Source organism: Pan troglodytes, chromosome 7 (assembly GCF_028858775.2).
Source record: "Pan troglodytes isolate AG18354 chromosome 7, NHGRI_mPanTro3-v2.0_pri, whole genome shotgun sequence".
Classification (NCBI taxonomy): domain Eukaryota; kingdom Metazoa; phylum Chordata; class Mammalia; order Primates; family Hominidae; genus Pan; species Pan troglodytes.
In genome coordinates, this window is record NC_072405.2 from 107,911,279 (window position 1) to 107,931,531 (window position 20,253).

Below are 20,253 nucleotides of genomic sequence, written 5' to 3' on the forward strand. Positions count from 1 at the left end.
ATATTTGTACAAAACATTTTCACATCTCTTAATCCTGATGAACAACTCTGAGGACATTATCATTTCTTTTACGTAGCTCAATAAAGAGTTTTGTGAATTGTCCAGGAACACATAGCTGATAAGGAATGCTCCTTCAGTTTCTCTAAGGCAGCAGTTTTTGAAGCATGGTCAGTGAACCCCTAGGAAGGGACCCTAGTGACCCTTTCATTAGGTCCCTGAAGGCAAAACTATTTTCATAATAATTAAGACATTATTTTCCTTTTTAACTATGTTGATGCTTGCACTGATGGTGCAAAAGCGATAATAGGTAAAACTGCTGGCTCCTTATCATGAACCAAGGCAGTGGCACCAAACTTCCACTCATTGTATTCTTGTTTTGTTTTGTTTTTGAGACAGTCTCACTCTGTCACCCAGGGTGGAGTGCAGTGGCACGATCTCACTCACTGCAGCCTCCACCTCCCAGGTTCAAGCAATTCTCATGCCTCAGTCTCCTGAGTAGCTGGAATTACAGGTACCTGCCACTACCCCCAGCTAATTTTTGTATTTTTAGTAGAGACGGGGTTTCACTGTCTTGGCCAGGCTGGTCTTGAACCCCTGACCTCAGGTTATCCACCTGCCTCCGCCTCCCAAAGTGCTGGGATTATAGGTGAGATCCACCGTACCCTGCCATTTTGTTTTGTTTGAAGAGACTCTCACTCTGTTACCCAGCCTGGAGCGCAGTGGCACAGTCATGCTCACTGCAGCCTTGACCTCCCAGGCTCAAGCAATCCTTCTACCTCAGCCTCCCAAGTAGCTGGGACTGCAGATGCACACTACCATGTGCCCAGCTAATTTTTTGTAGAGACGCTGTCTTACCATGTTGCCCATGTTGCCCAGGCTGTTCTTGAACTCCTCAGCTCAAAGCAGTCCACCTGCCTTGGCCTCCCAGAGTGCTGGGATCACAGGCATCTCATTGTATTTTTTACTGCCATCTACTCACAGTTAAAAAAAAAAAATGCTAGTTTCACTTGAGTGTCCTTAATGAAGCAGCAAAAATTATTATTAGCTTTATTAAATCTTTATTAAATCTCAGTTCTTAAACACATGCTTTTTAATCTGTGTGATGAAATGGAATATATGCATAAAGTATGCTGCAAAATGAAGACTGATGATTGTCTTGAGGAAAAACACTTATGCAATGGCTTGTGTGCCAGATTAGCCACTTATTCATATTACTCTTTTTTTGCTTGAAAGAATGACTGATAGACAAGCCGTGATTATTCAGATTTGCATATTTGCAGACATTTTCTCAAAAATGAACAAGGCTATCTTGTCACTTAAAGGAAGCTGGTAGTATTTGTTGCAAATGATAACATGACTTCTTGGCAAGTGAAAATTAGAAATTTGGAAAATTTGCTGGTGCAGTAGCTCACACCTGTAATCCCATCACTTTGGGAGGCCAAGGCAGGAGGATTGCTTGAGCCCATGAGTTCAAGACTAGCCTGGGCAACATAGCGAGACCCTGTCTCTACATTTAAAAAAAAAAAAAAAGGAAGAAATTTGGAAAATTTGTGTCTGCTACCATGAGCTTGACAACTTACCAGTACATAAGGAATTTCTAATGACATTAGTTGGTATATTAACAAATGTAATTTTTAAAAATACATGTTGTTTAATGGAATGTTTTAACATTTTGGAAGATCTACGGCCAGGCGCGGTGGCTCACACCTGTAATCCCAGCACTTTGGGAGGCCGAGATCAGTGGATCACAAGGTCAGGAGATCAAGACCATCCTGGCTGACATGGTGAAACCCCGTCTCTACTGAAGATACAAAAAACTAGCCGGGCGAGGTGGCAGGCGTCTGTAATCCCAGCTACTCGGGAGGCTGAGGCAGGAGAATGGCATGAACCCGGGAGGCGGAGCTTGCAGTGAGCCCAAATCGCGTCACTATACTCCAGCCTGGGCGACAAAGCTAGACTGCATCTCAAAAAAAAAGAAAAAAATTTTTGGAAGATCTTTATAACTCAGTGAACAAATAATTTTCCAGTGGACCAGTGCTTGCATGTTACAAAATCATGCATAAAAGATTCATGCATATTGCAATATAGGGGCACATGTTCCCAGGATCTCCTGAGGGCTGTGTCATGGGCCAAAAAAAAAAGAAAGAAAAGGAAAAAAATTGCAAGATAGACCAATGGATTTTAATGTAATAGAATATGGAAAGTTCATTGATGCAATTTCAGATTCCACACTGTAACAACTTTTTTTTTTTTGAGACAGAGTCTAGCTCTTGTCACCCAGGCTGGAGTGCAATGGCACAATCTCGGCTCACTGCAACCTCTGCCTCCCAGGTTCAAGTGATTCTCCTGCCTCAGCCTCCCGAGTAGCTGGGATTACAGGCGCCCACCATGACGCCTGGCTAATTTTTATATTTTTAATAGAGATGGGATTTCACCATGTTGGCCAGGCTGGTCTCGAACTGCTGACCTCAAATGACCCGCCCACCTCGGCCTCCCAAAGTGCTGGGATTACAAGCATGAGCCACCGCGCCCGGCCATGTAACAACTTTTATGAAGTTATGATGTGATGGGTTTTGGTGTAATGTTTTTCCTTCCTCTACCTAAAACCCTTCATGCCTTCCCATTGCTCTTAGAAAACACTCCCCAATCTGAAACATGACCTAAAAGCCCCCTGCCTTGTCTCATCTCCCACTTCTTACCCTCTCTGAACTCCAGCCACATTGGTTTTCTTTCCCTTTTGTTAAACAGCTTTATTTTGAGATAAGCCATAAAATTTACTTGTTTTAAATGCGTGATTTAAATGTTTTCACAGAGTTTTACAGCTATCACCACAATCTAATTTTTTTTTGAGACGGAGTCTCGCTCTGTTTCTCAGGGCTGGAGTACAGTGGCACGATCTCCGCTCACTGCAACCTCCACCTCCCTGGGTTCAAGCAATTCTCCTGCCTCAGCCTCCCTAGTAGCTGGGATTACAGGAACCTGCCACCACACCCAACTAATTTTTGTATTTAATAGAGACAGGGTTTCACCATGTTAGCCAGGCTGGTCTAGAACTCCTGACCTCAAGCGATCCACCTGCCTCAGCCTTCCAAACTGCTGGGATTACAGGCATGAGCCACTGCGCCTGGCACCACAATATATAATTTTAGAACATTTTCCTCACCCCAAAAAGAAATCTCGTGTCCATTAGCAGTAACTTAATATTTTCCCCTCTCTGCCACTTATCCCCAGTCCCCCTGCAACTACTAATTTCTGCTATAATATCAAGGAGGAGTGAGACCCAGAATTATGTGAAGAAGCTCTTAAAATACTACTCCCGCCAATCACAGTGGCTCATGCCTGTAATCCCAGCACTTTGGGAGGCCGAGGCAGGTGGACCATTTGAGGTCAGGAGTTCGAGACCAGCCTGGCCAACATGGTGAAATCCCGTCTGTACTGAAAATACAAAATTAGCTGGGCATGATGGCACACGCCTGTAATCCCAGCTATTTGGGAGGGTGAGGCAGGAGAATCACTTGAACCTGGGAGGCGGAGGTTGCAGGCGGAGTGGAGCAGAGATCGCACCACTGCACTCCAGCCTGATCAACAGAGGGAGACTCCATCTCAAAAAAAAAAAAAAAAACTACTCCCTTTTCTACTTGCGTTTCTGTGTATATGTAGCCTGGTTTTTTTGCCCTTTCTCTCACTGCTGTAAAGAAGTACGTGCCTGGGCGCCATGGCTCATGCCTGTAGTCCCATCACTTTAGGAGGCTGAGACATGTGGATCACTTGAGGCCAGGAGTTTGAGACCAGCTTGGGCAACATGGCGAAACCTCGTCTCTATTAAAAATACAAAAATTAGCCAGGCACGGTGGCACGCCGCCTGTAGTCCCAGCTATTTGGGAGGCTGAGGTGGGAGAATCACTTGAACTCCGGAGGCGGAGCCTGTAGTGAGCTGAGATCGTGGCACTGCACTCTAGCCTGGGTGAAGAGTGAGACCCTGTCTAAAAAAAACAAAAACAAAACAAAAGACCAGCTCGGTGGCTCGTGCCTGTAATTCCAGCACTTTGGGAGGCTGAGGCGGATGGATCATGAGGTCAGGAGATCGAGACCATCTTGGCCAACAAGGTGAAGCCCCGTCTCTACTAAAAATACAAAAAGAAAATTAGCTGGGTGTGGTGGCATGTGCCCGTAATCCCAGCTACTTGGGAGGCTAAGTCACGAGAATCACTTTAACCCAGGAGTTGGAGGTTGCAGCGAGCTGAGATCGTGCCACTGCACTCCAGCCTGGTGACAGAGCGAGACTCCGTCTCAAAATAAAATAAAATAAATAATAAAAATAAATGCCTGAAACTGGATAATTTATAAAGAAAAGAGGGTTCAGTTGGCTCATAGTACCACAGGCTGTACAGGAAACATAGCAACATCTGCTTCTCAGGAGGCCTCTGGGAGCAACCCATGGCAGAAGGTAAAGCATGAGCTCTCTCTGTTGCCCAGGCTGGAGTGCAATGGTGCAATCTCGGGTCACTGCAACCTCCGCCACCTGGGTTCAAGTGATTCTCCTGCCTCAGCCCCCGGAGTAACGGATTACAGGCGCCCACTGCCACCCCTGGCTAATTTTTTTGTATTTTTAGTAGAGACAGGGTTTCACCATGTTGGCCAGGCTGGTCTTGAGCTCCTGACCTCAGGTGATCCTCGTGTCTCGGCCTCCCAAAGTGCTGGGATTACAGGCGTGAGCCATAGCACCCGGTGGGGGATAACATTTCAGTATGAGATTTGGGTTCGGACACAGATCCAAACCATATCGTGCCTCAGTCAAAATAATGTGTTGCAGTAAATTGAATACAAACACAGATATATGAATCCAGCTGTCTTAAGGTAGACATTAAAGATATTTGCAGAATATAAAATCTGCCACTGTTCTCGCAAATTTTTTTTGTTTTGAAAAATATATAGGTATCATTATATAACATAATTTATGATTATTTTGTTATGAATTAATATATCTAAACAATTTCTTAAGTTTGTATGATAGATATAACCCACATAAACAAAGGCTCTTGGCCAGGCACAGTGGCTCAGACCTGTAATCCCAGCACTTTAGGAGGCCAAGGTGGGAGTTCAAGACCAGCCTGGCCAACATGAAGAAGCCCCATCTCTACTAAAAATACAAAAATTAGCTTGGCGTGGTGGTACGTGCCTGTAGTCCCAGCTACTTGGGAGGCTGAAGCACGAGAATCACTTGAACCCCAGGAGGCAGAGGTTGCAGTGAGCCGAGATCGTGCCACTGCCCTCCAGCCCGGATGGTAGAGCAAGACCCCATCTCAAATAATAATAATAATGGCTCTTAATGACATCCTTAATACATTTTAAGAATCTAAAAGAGTATCATGTGACCCAGAGGTTTGAGAATTGCTCTGGGAGAGATCAGTGTCTAGAAAGTCGAAAACAAAATAATTTTGAGGCAACATGCATTTAAACAAGTATAAGCTAAAACAGCTCTTAGCAAAACAGAGTATCTGCATGCCCAAAGAGTTTATACACATGTGTATTTTCCTTCCATAATGCATCTTAGAAACTATAGTTTAAAACCATAGGTTGGCAAACCATGGCCAAATCTAGTGCTCTGCCTGTTTTGTAAATAAAGTTTTATGGAAACACAGCCACACTTATTTATTTATCATTGGCAGTTTTTTACTATAGCAGTGGAGTTGGATAGTTTCAACAGGAGAGGCCTTATGATCTGCAAAGCCTAAAATATTTACTGTCTGGCTCTTTTTTTCCCCCTTCCTGAACCTATTAAATTCTCATTGTAGTCCTTTGGAGTCTTTAAATGTTTTATCTGAGTGCTTTGATATGTTCTCTGAGCCTTGGACTATTAACCTTTTGGGTTCTCTTGTGCCACAGAATTTATAGTTTCATGATTTCTTGGGTTCCCACCCAAGGAATTAGTTTTCAAGGTTCCCTTTAAGGTAAACAAAGCTACAAAACTGTTTTTCTGTAAAAGAGAATACCATACCAGGAAAACCATATTTATCCTTCTAGACTTTTCTGTCTGAACTGCAAATGGCCAAATGGAGACCAGAACCAGGATTTCTGCCCCAGTCAGTCATTTTTCCACTATACCATGGTTTTACCTTACACAGGAAGTGGCAAGAGGGGATTGAAAAACGGTGAAATGGCAAATTTGGTTTTAAACATGCTTAGATTGCGGCGAGAATGGGATCTCATACTGAAATTAATTTATTAGTTTGTTGGGAATGTGAGAACCGTATCTGGGGAAAAGTTCAAAGCTAGATAAAAGGAGTTCTTAAGAGAGGTTTCTTGTAAATGTCTTAGGATTGTGAGTTTAGCCATGTTGCTTGTGCCGTATGCTATGTCCTATGAGCCCACTCCAGACATATTTAAATAATTTAATGACTTGGATGATGGATCATGTATACAAATATAGTAGCTCAGAGGTTTTATTTGAGTGGAGGAACCGAATAAGAGTTAGGTAGACACGGCTGTATGTAATTCAGTCTAATTTTAGGCTCTTTCATTGGTTACTCATAAATTAACTGAATACCTTCTGCGTGTAAGGTACTACTGTAGGCATTAGAAATACAACAGTTGATAAAACAAGAGCCCCTACTCTTGTGAAACTTAGTCGGGAAAACAACTAAAAATATAAGCATATTCTCTACTGTCTGGTGGTAAGTGCTATGAAAGAAAACAATTAGGCCAGGCATGGTGGCTCACATCTGTAATCCCAGCACTTCAGGAGGCCAAGAAGGGAGAATCTCTTGAGGCCAGGAGTTCAAGACGAGCCTGGGCAACATAGTGAGACCCCACCTGTACAAAAAATTTTTTAAATTTAGGCCAGGCACGGTGGTTCACGCCTGTAATCCCAGCACTTTGGGAGGCCAAGGTGGGTGGATCACCTGAGGTCAGGAGTTCAAGACCAGCCTGGCCAGCATGCTGAAACCCTGTCTCTACTAAAAATACAAAAAATCAGCAGGGCATGGTGGCTGGCGCCTGTAATCCCAGCTACTTGGGAGGCTGAGGCAGGAGAATCATTTGAACCCAGGAGGTGGAGGTTGCAGTGAGCTGAGATCGCGCTGTTGCACTCCAGCCTGGGCAACAAGAGCAAAACTCTGTCTTGGGGGGGGGCGGGGAAGGGGGAGGGGCACAGGAATTGGCCAGGTGCAGTGGCTCACACCTTTAATGCCAGCACTCTGGGAGGCCAAGGCGGGCAGATAGCTTGAGCTCCAGAGTTCAAGACCAGCTTGGGCAACATGGCAAAACCCTGTCTCTACCAAAAATATAAAAATTAGCCAGGCATGGTGGTGCATGCTTGTATTCCCAGCTACTTGGGAGGCTGAGGTAGGAGCATTGCTTGAGCCCAAGAGGCGGAGGTTGCAGTGAACCAAGATCATACCACTGCACTCCAGCCTGGTCAACAGAGCGAAACCCTATCTCAAAAATCAGTTAATCAAAAAAAAATTTTTTTAATTAGCCAGGCATGGTGGCATGCACCTGTAGTCCCAGCTACTCAGGAAGCTGAGGTGGGAGGATCACTTGAGCCCCAGAGTTTGGGACTGTAGCAAGCTGTAATCAAGTCACTGGCACTCCAGCCTGAACAACAGAGACCCTGTCTCTGAAAAGAACAAAAATGAGGAAAAAAATCAAACACGGTAAGGAGATAGAGATAAAGTGCAGGTTGTGGGCACTTCCCTGCACCTGCAATTCTCCTACTTCTTCCATTTAGGAAAATAACAATAGTACCAAGTGGAATAACCTTGAATCTCCTTTAAGTTAAACCCCACCAAAAGGGGGGAAATCAATTGCAGACTTTTCTACTTTTAAGGAGATTTGTGACAGTTTTCACACTCTCATCCTGATATTGTATCACAAGGTTACTAAGATGGAGAACTGCTGGTATAGGCAAAATAGTGAAATATAATTATTATGCTTCTTGGATAATCCATGCTTTCCCATTTAACCATGCCCAGTTTGTATATATATTTGGGACAAGTGAGAAAAATAAATAGTGCCAAAATGTGAAGCAATATAAAATAGGAACTTGCCATATTTGGCCAGAAAGTGGATGAAATTGACTCTAAAGCAATTTTAATTTCATCAAGTACATTTTAAAAAACATTGTTAATATTACAAAAATGAAAATGTTGACACAATAGAAGTAGAAAAAACAAAAATCTCAGAAAATAGAACACTTTTTTCCATGAGGTAGTTGAAAACCTTATACACCAGTCAGTAGTCTGCAGACCAAAACATCATAGCAAGAAAATACTCAGCATTCTTTTTTTTTTTTTTTTTGAGACAGAGTCTTGCTCTGTCACCTAGGCTGAACTGCAGTGGCATGACCAAGGTTCACTGCAGCCTTGCCCTCCCGGGCTCAAGTGATTCTCCCACCTCAGCTTCCCAAGTAGCTGGGACTACAGGCATGCACCAGCACACCCAACTAATTTTTTATTTTTTGTAGAGATGGAGTCTCACCATGTTGCCCAGGCTGGTCTTGAACTCCTGGGCTCAAGTGATCCACCTGCTTCGGCCTCCCAAATTGTTGAGATTACAGATGTGAGCTGTTGTGCCCAACCAGCATTCCCTTTTATTCATGCTCTCATTCCTTTATCACTTCTGGCATTACCATGAAAATCTTTAGATGTTTATAGGGCTATAAATATTAAAGATGTCAGTTCACCAAATTTTTAAGGACCAGTACATCCAGAATAGAGAATTAATAAATTGAGTAAGAATTACATTCAGGGCTGAGCACAGTGGCTCACACCTGTAATCCCAGCACTTTGGGAGGCTGAGGTGGGTAGATCACCTGAGGTCATGAGTTTGAGACCAGCCTGGCCGACATGGCGAAACCCAGTCTCTACTAAAAATACAAACATTAGTTGGGTGTGGTGGCATGCACCTGTAGTCCCAGGTACTCGGGAGGCTGAGGCACAAGATCGCTTGAACCCAGGAGGTGGAGGTTGCGGTGAGACGAGATCGTGCCACTGCACTCCAGCCTGGGTGACAGAGCAAGACTCTGTCTCAAAAAAAAAAAAGAATTACATTCAGGGCCAGGCAAAGGGGACTCATACCTGTAATCCCAGCACTTGGGAGGCTGAGGTGGGCAAATTGCTTGAGCTCAAGAGTTCGAAAAACCAGCCTGGGCAACATGGCAAAACCCTGTCTCTTCAAAAAATACAAAAATTAGCCTGGTGTGGTAGCGTATGCCTGTAGTCCCAGCTCCTTCGGAGGCTGAGGTGAGAGGATGGCTTAAGCCCAGGAGGTAGAAGTTGCAGTGAGCCAAGATCATGCCACTGCACTCCAGCCTGGGTAACAGAGCCAGACCCTGTCTACAAAAAAAAAAGAATTTACATTTAGAACCTGGCTACCTACCTTGTATAAATGGCTAATTGCAAATAGGTTATCTTTTTTTTTTTTTTGAGATAGGGTCTCACTCTGTTGCCCAGGCTGAGTGCAGTGGTACAATCATGGCTCACAGCATCCTCAATCTTACGGGCTCAGGTGATCCTCCCACCTCAGCCACCCAAGTAGCTGGGACTACAGGCGTGCACCACCATGCCTGGTTAATTTTTGTATTTTTTGTAAAGACAGGGTCCCACTGTATTGCCCAGGCTGTTCTCGAACTCCTGGTTGCATGTGTTCCTCCCACCTCTGTCTCCCAAAGTGCTGGGATTACTGGCTTGAGTCACTGCACCTGGCCACAGAAAGTGTTTTATTTTTATTTATTTATTTTTACTTTTATGGTTTGTCTCTGGGATGTAGAAAGTATCTTAATGATAAGGATAGTGTCACTTAAAATTTGTATGGTATCCCCCTTGTGATAGTTTTGATACTATACAGATAATAGATTATACTCCTTAAATTGGTCTTTTTGGCATGAATTGTACACTATGCCTTTCTTTGTACTTTGCAATTCTCTGTCAAAATCTGCTAAGGGGGCAGTTAGCCATTTGAATAGCTCTACTCTTGCTGCCAACATGTACTTTTTGCCACTCTAATAAGTGATATCACTTGTTGTTTGGGTATTGTCTAATATTAGAAATACTCAGCTGTGTGTGGTGGCTGACGCCTGCAATCCCAGCACTTTGGGAGGCCAAGGTGGGTGGATTGCTTGAGCCTAGGAGTTCGAGACCAGCTTGGGCAGCATGGTGAAACCTTGTCTCTACAAAAAATACAAAAATTGGCCAGGTGTGGTGGCTCACGCCTGTAATCCCAGCACTTTGGGAGGCCCATGTGGACAGATCACGAGGTCAGGAGATCAAGACCATCCTGGCTAACATGGTGAAACCCTGTCTCTACTAAAAAATACAAAAAAATTAGCTGGGCGTGGTGGCACATACCGTAGTCCCAGCTACTCAGGAGGCTGAGACAGGAGTATTGCTTGAACCCAGGAGGTGGATGTTGCCGTGAGCTGAGATTGTGCCATTACACTCCAGCCTGGGCGACAGAGTGAGACTCTATCTCAAAAAAAAAAAAAAAAAAAAAAAAATTAGCCAGGCATAATGACACATGCCTATAGTCCCAGCTACGTGGGAAGCTGAGGTAGGAGGATCACTTGAGCCCAGAAGGTCAAGGCTGCAGTGAGCCTTGATCACACCACTGCACTCCAGCCTGGGCAACAGTAAAAGCCTGTCTCAAAAAAAAAAAAAAAAAGGCCGGGCGCGGTGGCTCATGCTTGTAATCCCAGCACGTTGGGAGGCCGAGGCAGGTGGATCACAAGGTCAAAAGTTCAAGACCAGCCTGGCCAAGATGGTGAAACCCCGTCTCTACTAAAAATAAAAAATTAGCCGGGCGTGGTGGCAGGTGCCTGTAGTCCCAGTTACTCGGGAGGCTGAGGCAGGAGAATTCCTTGAACCTGGGAGGCGGAGGTTGCAGTGAGCCGAGATCATTCCACTGCACTCTAGCCTGGGCGACAGAGCGAGACTCCATCTCAAAAAAAAAAAAAAGAAAGAAAGAAAAGAAAAAGGAAGTGGACACTATTATTTCTAGTAAGAACTCTATCAGCTACATCACCATGAAGTTATGATGATTTAATCAGATGTTATATAAATTGGTCCAGATAGTGAAATCATCAAGAAGGGGTTTTGAAATAAAAATATGTTTATACTTTTGGTATTTAAAATAAAAACTTTGCCTAATTATACTGTGCCTTGAAATTTTAGCTAATGGTATTCTGAAACTATTCTAGTTTAGCAAGATATCTAAGCATTCAGAATGTAAAAACTGGCATTTCTAGTTTTTTTTAGAGATATTTATTTATGCATTATTCTATATGACAAAATTTTACTGAATTTAATTATAAATGACTGGATGCATGTCTTGAGGGTTTCTTATTTAAATAGAGAAAGAAATACTATGGGGAAACACTTGTTCCTCTGCCATGGTAATTAGCAAAAAACAATATTACAGCCAATCAAAATGCATTCATTCATTAGCATATACTGTTTGATGCAGCATAAAAATGTTGCTAATGATATTAAATAAATTAGTACCAGAGCAAATTTCCCAGCCTGGTAGGGATAATGTACAGATGTTTCTAACATTAAAGCTTGGGAGTACTTGCTAGATTCTATTTCAATAATGAAACACATGAAGAACCACTTTTGTGAGCAATTAAAGAGATATCCACAAAGACATATTCTCAACAGTAAATCACTTATTTAACTTTTTTGAATGTTTGTGGAAAAACTAAACAAAAACCACTGATGGACGGCTTTGACTGGAATTAAAAAAATAAATGGGGAGTTAGGGAGAGATACCACCATGTGTGAAATTTATTTACTACATTATTTCTAGAAAACTATGATGACAAAAGAGATTAATGCCAGATTGCACATTGGAAGACCTTCAAATTACAGTAAGGGTGAAGGTGATAATCATCTTTTATGATGCAAAGATTTTACAAGAGGATTCATTGACTCTATTATAGCAAAATACTTTGATAAAGCTGAACAACTTTTAAAAGCGAGTCATACATTTTTTCTCCTTTCTCCCTCTTTCTCTCTCTCTTTCCTTTCCTTCCTTCCTTCCTTCCTTCTTTTTTTTTTTTTTTTTTTTTTTTTTTTTGAGAGAGAGACAGAATTGCTTAGTCACCCAGGCTGGTCTCGAACTCCTGGCCTCAAACAATCCTCCCACCTCGGCCTCCCAATATGTCGGGATTATAGGCATGAGCCACCTTGACTGGCCTATTTTTCTTTTATGAAAGATGAAGTGTTCCAAGTCTGTTTATCTTTTTTATAAAGATAAATGGTTGTCTGCTTACCAGATACTTTTACAAAGAATTTATACTGAATCTGCCCCTTCACGCTTAAGGAAAGCTTACTTAACAAGATGTCAGAAAATAGCCAATTTTTGAAAGAAACTCATGCAATGAAGAGTGTATTCTGACAAACTTACATCATTGCATGTTTTGTTATTAAAGAGCATTTGTACGTTGGATGTGAAAATCCTCATATCTGCCCAGCTTGGGAGCAATTTTCTAACAGAAAAATAGCCTAACAGCTGAGATTCCAGAGCACGAGTACATGGGATCCAATTCCAGTTCTAACACTTGACTAATGATGTGATTTGGGGGTTGGTTAGTAATCACTTGTGCCTCCCTTTTCTTATCTACAAAATGGATAGAATAGCATTTACCTAGGGTTACTTTGAGAATTTAAATGGAACTATGTAAGTAATAGCTATAAACCAGATGTAAAATTTTGTCTTTTTAGTGAATTTACTTGTTAAAAATACAAAAAAAAATTATCTCACCCATGGTAATAACAAGAACAAAATGATGATAATGATAATAGTAATAATAATAATAATAATAAAGTAGAAAGTACCAAAAACTGTAGAACTTTCTGATCTACAGTTCAATACAGAAACAATGTATTGATGTTAAAGATTAAAATTTACTGGCTGAATTTTCACAAAAACTTTTGCATAGTTGGAGAATTAGATTGAAAAATTAGTGTCATATTTCAGTAAGCATGGCCAATCATGTGTCTTCCATTTTGATCTTCTTACTTTTTCAAGTGTAACAATATTTAATACCAAATATTAAAATGAATGCATTTAGAAGATATTCGAAAGAATGAAGCATGTGCATTGATATTGCTATCGCTAAAAATAGTTATATTTTACAAATGTATACACTATCAGTGTAGTAGAATGTGTATAAAATTTATAAACAAATATTTTGGGGTATATGCTCAATTTTTTCCCATGGAAGTATGAGAACAACAAGCTTATTTAACCCGCTGTTACAAGAGTGATAGCAGACCCCTTTATCTGGCATATTTACTCAGGTATTTAAGTGAGTTACCATATGTTCCATATATTGATTAGCAATTGAGTATTGGCACTGCTTATTTGCTTATTTTGAGTAACTCCTAATAAGATACTAGAATTTTTGGAACTTATTCGTCATAATTTCCTAAGGAATTATCAATCTGTCTTATTCAGTATATATCTTTGGCAGTTTTAGAAAGTTGTAATGGTGGATCTAATGATTATTTATCAAAGCCTTTTTGTCATCTAGTTTTTTTGTTTGTTCGTTTGAGACAAGGTCTTGCTCTGTTGCCCAAGCTGGAGTGCAGTGGTGCAATCTTGGCTCACTGCAACCTCGACCTCCTGGGCTCAAGTGATCCTCCCACCTCAGTCTGCCGAGTAGCTAGGACTACAGGTGTGCACCACCATGCCCAGCTGATTTTTTATTTTTTGTAGAGACACAGTTTTGCCGTGTTGCCCAGGCTGGTCTCAAACTCCTGGCCTCAATCAGTCGGCCCACCTCAGCCCCTCCAAAGTGCTGGGATTACAAGCATGTACCACCGCACCCAGCTCATCATCTAGATTTAAAAGAATGGAGCCATTTGCTGTTCCACGTGCAAATATTGTTTGTAGTCCCAGTGAATATGTATTCATTGTCATTTAACTCATTCCTCTTTTAGGAGTGTTATGGTGTGTGTATGTATACATGCACATACATGTGCACACATGCCTATACATGTACTTAACATATAACACAAAGATTTTTTTCTAATGGGACTATACTATAGCCTACTTTGTTGGTAATATCTGTATTATGTATATGAGATGGAAAGAAGACATAATGTGAAATTTTAATGAAAGCTAATAGGAAAATTAACATACAGATTTTTTGAGATGACTTCTGATACATTGAGTGATGTCTGTTCTGAATAATTTCAGAGGTTTTGGGTTAAAGGTCATTAGCTTCATGCAGTATCTGAACCCCTGCTAATTTCAAATGCTAGACAGGCTTCCTCAAAAGCGTATTTCTATCAGTGCTGATCATGAAGCATTCAAATAAAGGGAAGTAGAGATTCTGTTGAGAATATAATGAAATATCTCTTGTTCTCTTGCTTTTAAGAAGCTTATTATTAGAAAACTGGGAACACTTGAACACATGGAAAGGTATAGCCATACTGGAAATGTCCCAAGGAAGTTTGTGACAAATGACCAAATCTTTTTCAGTTTTAAATGTTTTGAGATGCAAGATTATATGTATTTAGGGGAAAGGAAAAGGGGGACAGTGGTAGAGATAAAGCAAATGGAGTGGAACGTGAGCTGGGTCAGAAAAAAAAAATGAGTACAGGCCATTTCAGGCATTGAACATCGGTAGGGGAGCAGATGATTCAGGTGCAAAGAAAATCACTCCAGCACTTTGTTCTGAGAAAAAATCCACAGTCAGTGCAGCTTGGTTAAAAACAGGAATGTTCAAAGAGGTACCAGTCTTGTAGGAATCAAATGCTCATATGTATGAATAAAGGAATGTAAGGTTGAGATCAATTTGTGGAAGACATCATATGTCATATAAGGAAGTTAGACCTTGTAAAAGGTAGGAAATATCTGCAGCAGTTTTTTTTTTTTAAAGTAAGAATGAAAATGAATTGGATTGATAAGATATATTGGGAAGGAAACTCTTGAAGATAAGAATTTTTTCTTTTTTTTTTTTTTCTTTGAGATGGAATTTCGCTCTTGTTACCCAGTCTGGAGTGCAATGGTGTGATCTCAGCTCACTGCAACCTCCGCCTCCCGGGTTCAAGCGATTCTTCTGCCTCAGCCTCCCGAGTAGCTGTGATTACAGGCATGCACCAGCATGCTTGGCTGATTTTTGTATTTTTAGTAGAGATAGGTTTTGTTATGTTGGCCAGCCTGGTCTCAAACTCCTAATCTCGGGTAATCCGCCCACCTCAGCCTTCCAGGTGCTGGGATTACAGGCATGAGCCACGGTGCCCAGCCAATAAGAATTTTTCCTAATGTCTCACTTGCGTGTCATTCTCCTATTAGATTATAGCGCAGTTGCTATCAGTAAAGACTTGTATTTAGTTATGTATACTCGGCTCCTAAAACAGTGTCTGACACATAGTAGTTATTTTATAAATCTTGGTTGTATGAAGACCATTTAAGAGAAGACCAGTTTAATTATCCACTCAGTTCTGTGGTGGAGCCTGACAACAAGTTAGGGAAAAAAGAACTGTGGTAACAAGGAAGCCAGAGCTTTATGCTACCAGCTTCCTTCAAAAGTCTTAGCTAAAGTGGAGCTGCTAAGAAGTAAGATGTTTGCTTCAGTAGTATGGCCAAGGCAAATAGCAGTATATAGCACATATTTATTTTAAAGTTTTTCATAAGCTATTATTTTATTTAATCTTATCGGGATGGGTGTTCTTGTTAATTACTTTATATATATATATATATATATATATATATATATATTTTTTTTTTTTTTTTTTGAGATGGAGTCTTGCCGTGTCGCCCAGGCTGGAGTGTAATGGTGTGGTCTTGGCTCACTGCAACCTCCGCCTCCCAGGTTCAAGCGATTCTCCTGCCTCAGCCTCCCCAGTAGCTGGGATTATAGGCGCCCGCCACCATGCCTGGCTAATTTTTATTATTTTTAGTAGAGACGGGGTTTCACCATGTTGGCCAAGGCTGGTTTCAAATTCCTGACCTCAGGCGATCTGCCTGCCTCGGCCTCCCAAAGTGCTGGGATTACAGGCGTGAGCCACCGCACCTGGCCTTTTGTTAATTACTTTTAAAGGCAGTAGTAACATCAAATAATATTTAAGCCTAATCTAAGATAATCTTTTTCTACAGATTTTTAGTTACAAATCCCCAGATATTTCCTTGTAAACATAATTTCTATTATTTTTTCAAAGTCTCCCTTCTTAAAAAAAAATCTTATTTATATATACTACTTTGTAGTTAACAGACTCTTTTCACTTTTTGTTTTAATTCTTAAAATAACCTTATATGAGGTTAGTAGGAATTTTTGTCCATATGACGGGTGGGGAAAAGGGTTTAGAATGATTTAGCCCAAAGTCACATAGCTAATATATGATTAAATTTGTATTTAGAGTTAAATGTGGGGAGACTAAATAAGAGGTTATTTGCAAGGGTAAAGTGGATCAGAACTGGAATTTAGTCCTAGTTTCACCACTTTTACCCTATGATGCTCTTAGACACTCTTTTTTTTTTTTTTTTTTTTTTTTTTTTTGAGATGGAGCCTCTCTCTGTCACCCAGGCTGGAGTGCAGTGGCGTGATCTCAGCTCACTGCAACCTCCGCCTCCCAGATTCAAGCGATTCTACTGCCTCAGCCTCCCGAGTAGCTGGGACTACAGGCACGTGCCACCACACCTGGCTAATTTTTTGTGTTTTTAGTAGAGATGGGGTTTCACCATGTTAGCCAGGATGGTCTCGATCTCCTAAGCTCATGATCTGCCCGCCTCGGCCTCCCAAAGTGCTGGGGTTACAGGCGTGAGCCACCGCGCCCAGCCTCTTAGACACTCTTCTTTGTTTTTTGTTTGTTTGTTTTTTGGGGTTTTTTTGAGACAGGGTCTCACCCCGTTACCCAGGCTGGAATACAGTGACATGATCACAGCTCACTTCAGCCTCAACCTCCCAGGCTTGAGTGATCCTCCCACCTCAGCCTCCCAAGTAGCTGGAACCACAGTTGCATGCCGCCACCCCCACTGATTTTTTTTTTTTAAGAGAGAGAATCTCCCTGTGTGTTGCCCTGGCTGGTCTCATACTCCTGAGCTCAAGTGATCCTCCCACCTCAACCTTCCAAATTGCTGGGATTACAGGTGTGAGCCACAGCACTCAGCAATCTTAAACACTTTTTATGGCCTCAGTTTCTATGTGTAAAATGGGGATACCTACTTTAGTTCCTGTGGACCTGCACTGTCCAGTATAGTGGCCACTTGCCACATGTGGATATTGAGCACTTAAAATGTGACTAGTCCGGCCGGGTGCTGTGGTCACACCTGTAATCCCAGCATTTTGGGAGGCCGAGGCGGGTGGATCACCTGAGGTCGGAAGTTTGAGACCACTCTGACCAACATGGAAAAACCCCATCTCTACTAAAAATACAAAATTAGCCGGGCATGGTAGCGCATGCCTGTAATCCCAGCTTCTCAGGAGGCTGAGGCAGGAGAATCGCTTGAACCCAGGAGGCAGAGGTTGCGGTGAACTGAGATCACGCCATTGCACTCCAGCCTGGGCAACAAGAGTGAAAAACTCCTTCTCAAAAAAAAAAAAAAAAAGAAAAAGAAAAAACGACTAGTCCAAATTGAGATTGCTGTTAAGTTTAAAATACATGCCAGATTTCGAAGACTTACTTTGTTTTCTTTTACATACTATCTTACTGTGTTGCTTTTTTTATATGAGTTCCATGTTGAAATGACAGTATTATAGATACATTGTGTTAAAATTGTCACCTATTTTAACTTAAAAATGTGTCTACTAGAAATTTTTAAAAATATATATGTGGTTTGCATTATATTTCTGTTGGCCAGCACTGCTCTAGACCAAGGATAGCAAACTCTGACACCCCAAATCCAGACAGATGCCTGTTTTTGTAAATAAAATTTTATTGGAACATAGTCACACCCCTTTGTTTATAAATTGTATGTGGCTGCTTTCATGCTATATGAGCAGAGTTCTGTGGTTGCTCCAAAACCCTGTGGCTTGCAAAGCCTAACATATTTACTATTTGATCCTTTGCAGAAAAAGTTTGCTGCCTGTGCTCAACTGTAGTTGACAGATGTTCAAGATGTTATCTTTACTTAAGAGTGGCTATGGTAAAGACAAAGACAGAAAGTAGAATCATGGTTGCCAGTGAGAAAAGAGGAGCTGGGAGTAAACGCTAATCATTACAGAGTTTCTTTTTGGGGATTAAATAATAATTTTGAGGCTGGGAGCAGTGGCTCACGCCTATAATCCCAACACTTTGGGAGGCCAAGGCGGATCACTTAAGGTCAGGAGTTCGAGACCAGCCTGGCTGACATGGTGAAATCCCATCTCTATTAAAAATATAAAAATTATACAGATGTGGTGGTGGGCACCTGTAATCCCAGCTACTCAGGAGGCTGAGGCGGGAGAATCGCTTGAACCTGGGAGGCAGAGGTTGCAGTGAGCTGAGATCATGGCACTGCAGTCCAGCCTGGGTGACAGAGCGAGACTCCGTCTCAAAAAAAACCAAAAAATAATAATTTTGATAGTTGTGCAACTTCAGATATACTAAAAACCACTGAATTGTGTACCTTTAAAAGGGTGACTATTATGGTATGTGGATATCTCCACATATCTTTTTTTTTAAGTGGATATGAGTCTAGTTTAGTACATGTAATAAAGCAGTATATTAATTATACATACTGTAATAAAACAGTATATTAAACATACATGTTAATGATAATGAGAACATGCAGCAAAATGAACAAATGCAAATCAATTATGAGGTCAGTAAAAAAATTTTATTTTTTTAATGTAATCTCTTGTTAAAGACAATTTTTAATCACTTTGAAGAGATCATGTCACTTGAGAATATATGCAGGTTTTTTATTGGTAGGAAAAGCAGTTTTCTGTCATTACTTACTCACTTGCTCAGATTCATTTACTGCCTTTAAGATAGTGTGCAGTACTTTGAGAGGCCACGGCGGGCAGAGCACAAGGTCAGGAGTTTGAGACCAGCCTGGCCAACATGGTGTAGCCCTGTCTCTACTAAAAATACAAAAATTAGCCAGGCGTGGTGGCAGGTGCCTGTAATCCCATCTACTCCTGAGGCTGAGGCAGGAGAATTGCTTGAACCCAGGAGGTGGAAGTTACAGTGAGCCGAGATTACGCCACTGCACTGCAGCCTGGGTGACAGAGCAAGACTCCATCTCAGAAAAAAAAAAGATAGTGTGCAGTAGTATATACATAGCTGATCTCAATAAATAGCTAAATAAGTGAATACAAAGTATAAAAATACTATTTTATAAACGTTAATTCTCTTTTGGAAGCACTTATTGAAATACAGAAATTATGGCTTATTTCGTTTTTAGCAAGCTTTTGAAAAGATAGAATAATATTAGGAGAAGGGAATTGGAATATCATTCGCAAACAGCCATAGCTTGTATGCGTATAGGTATTTTATCTGGATTGAATTATTAAACATCTGTATACAAATCCTAGGTATTTTCACATTGCTTTGAAACTGACAAAATATTACCTGCTATGTACAATTGACTCATTAATTTGTTATACATAGGATATAGCAACAATCTGCTTTATGCAATCCAGAAACTGATAATTACCACATAATTTTTCATCTGAACATGTTGCAATAGGTTTTAATTTTATTGCTTTGAAAACACCGTATTACAGTACTGTATTTATGACGTAACTTATATTAGCATGATGTGGAAGGGCACAGGCTTTGGAGCCAGACAGACCTACTTCCTAATTATGACTTAGTTTACTAACAATATGATGTAACAATTTAGTTAATATTTAACATCTCTAAGTTTTCATTTCCTCATCTCTAAAATGGGACTAATACCTTCTCCAGCAAGTTTCTTTTAAGGAATAAATAAGAAAATGAGTACAGAATACTTAACACATAGTAACCACTCACTCAATGGTAACCTCATATGATTATTATTGCCACTTAATATGTTAAGTTTTTTAAATCAAACAATTTTTTTTTAGTTGTCAGCATCATACATTTCATTATGTATTTTACTGACTCCTACTTATTCAAAAACATAACAAAATATTAAGTAACATTCTATTTTACTTTCAGTCAAAGAAAAATAAGAAGAAATCAAAGTCAGATGCTAAAGCAGTGCAAAACAGTTCACGCCATGATGGAAAGGAAGTTGATGAAGGTACTTGAGCAAGGGAAAGGACTGTAGAAAATTTTTTAATCCTTTTTTATCAAAGTGTATTATATAAAAGCTGCATTTGTTTTACTTAATTTTGTG

General features: G+C 40.9%; 1 protein-coding gene across 10 annotated transcripts in view; it reads left to right on the plus strand.

The window, feature by feature from the left end:
- The window catches only part of MTDH (metadherin), an 82,900-nt gene that overhangs the window by 23,022 nt on the left and 39,625 nt on the right, over positions 1-20,253 (plus strand). For all 10 annotated transcript variants that reach the window (XM_001147548.6, XM_016959711.4, XM_016959714.4 and 7 more), the window contains exon 3: positions 20,073-20,157. In XM_001147548.6, the coding sequence (XP_001147548.1) occupies positions 20,073-20,157 (85 nt within the window). The remainder of the gene's footprint in view (positions 1-20,072; positions 20,158-20,253) is intronic.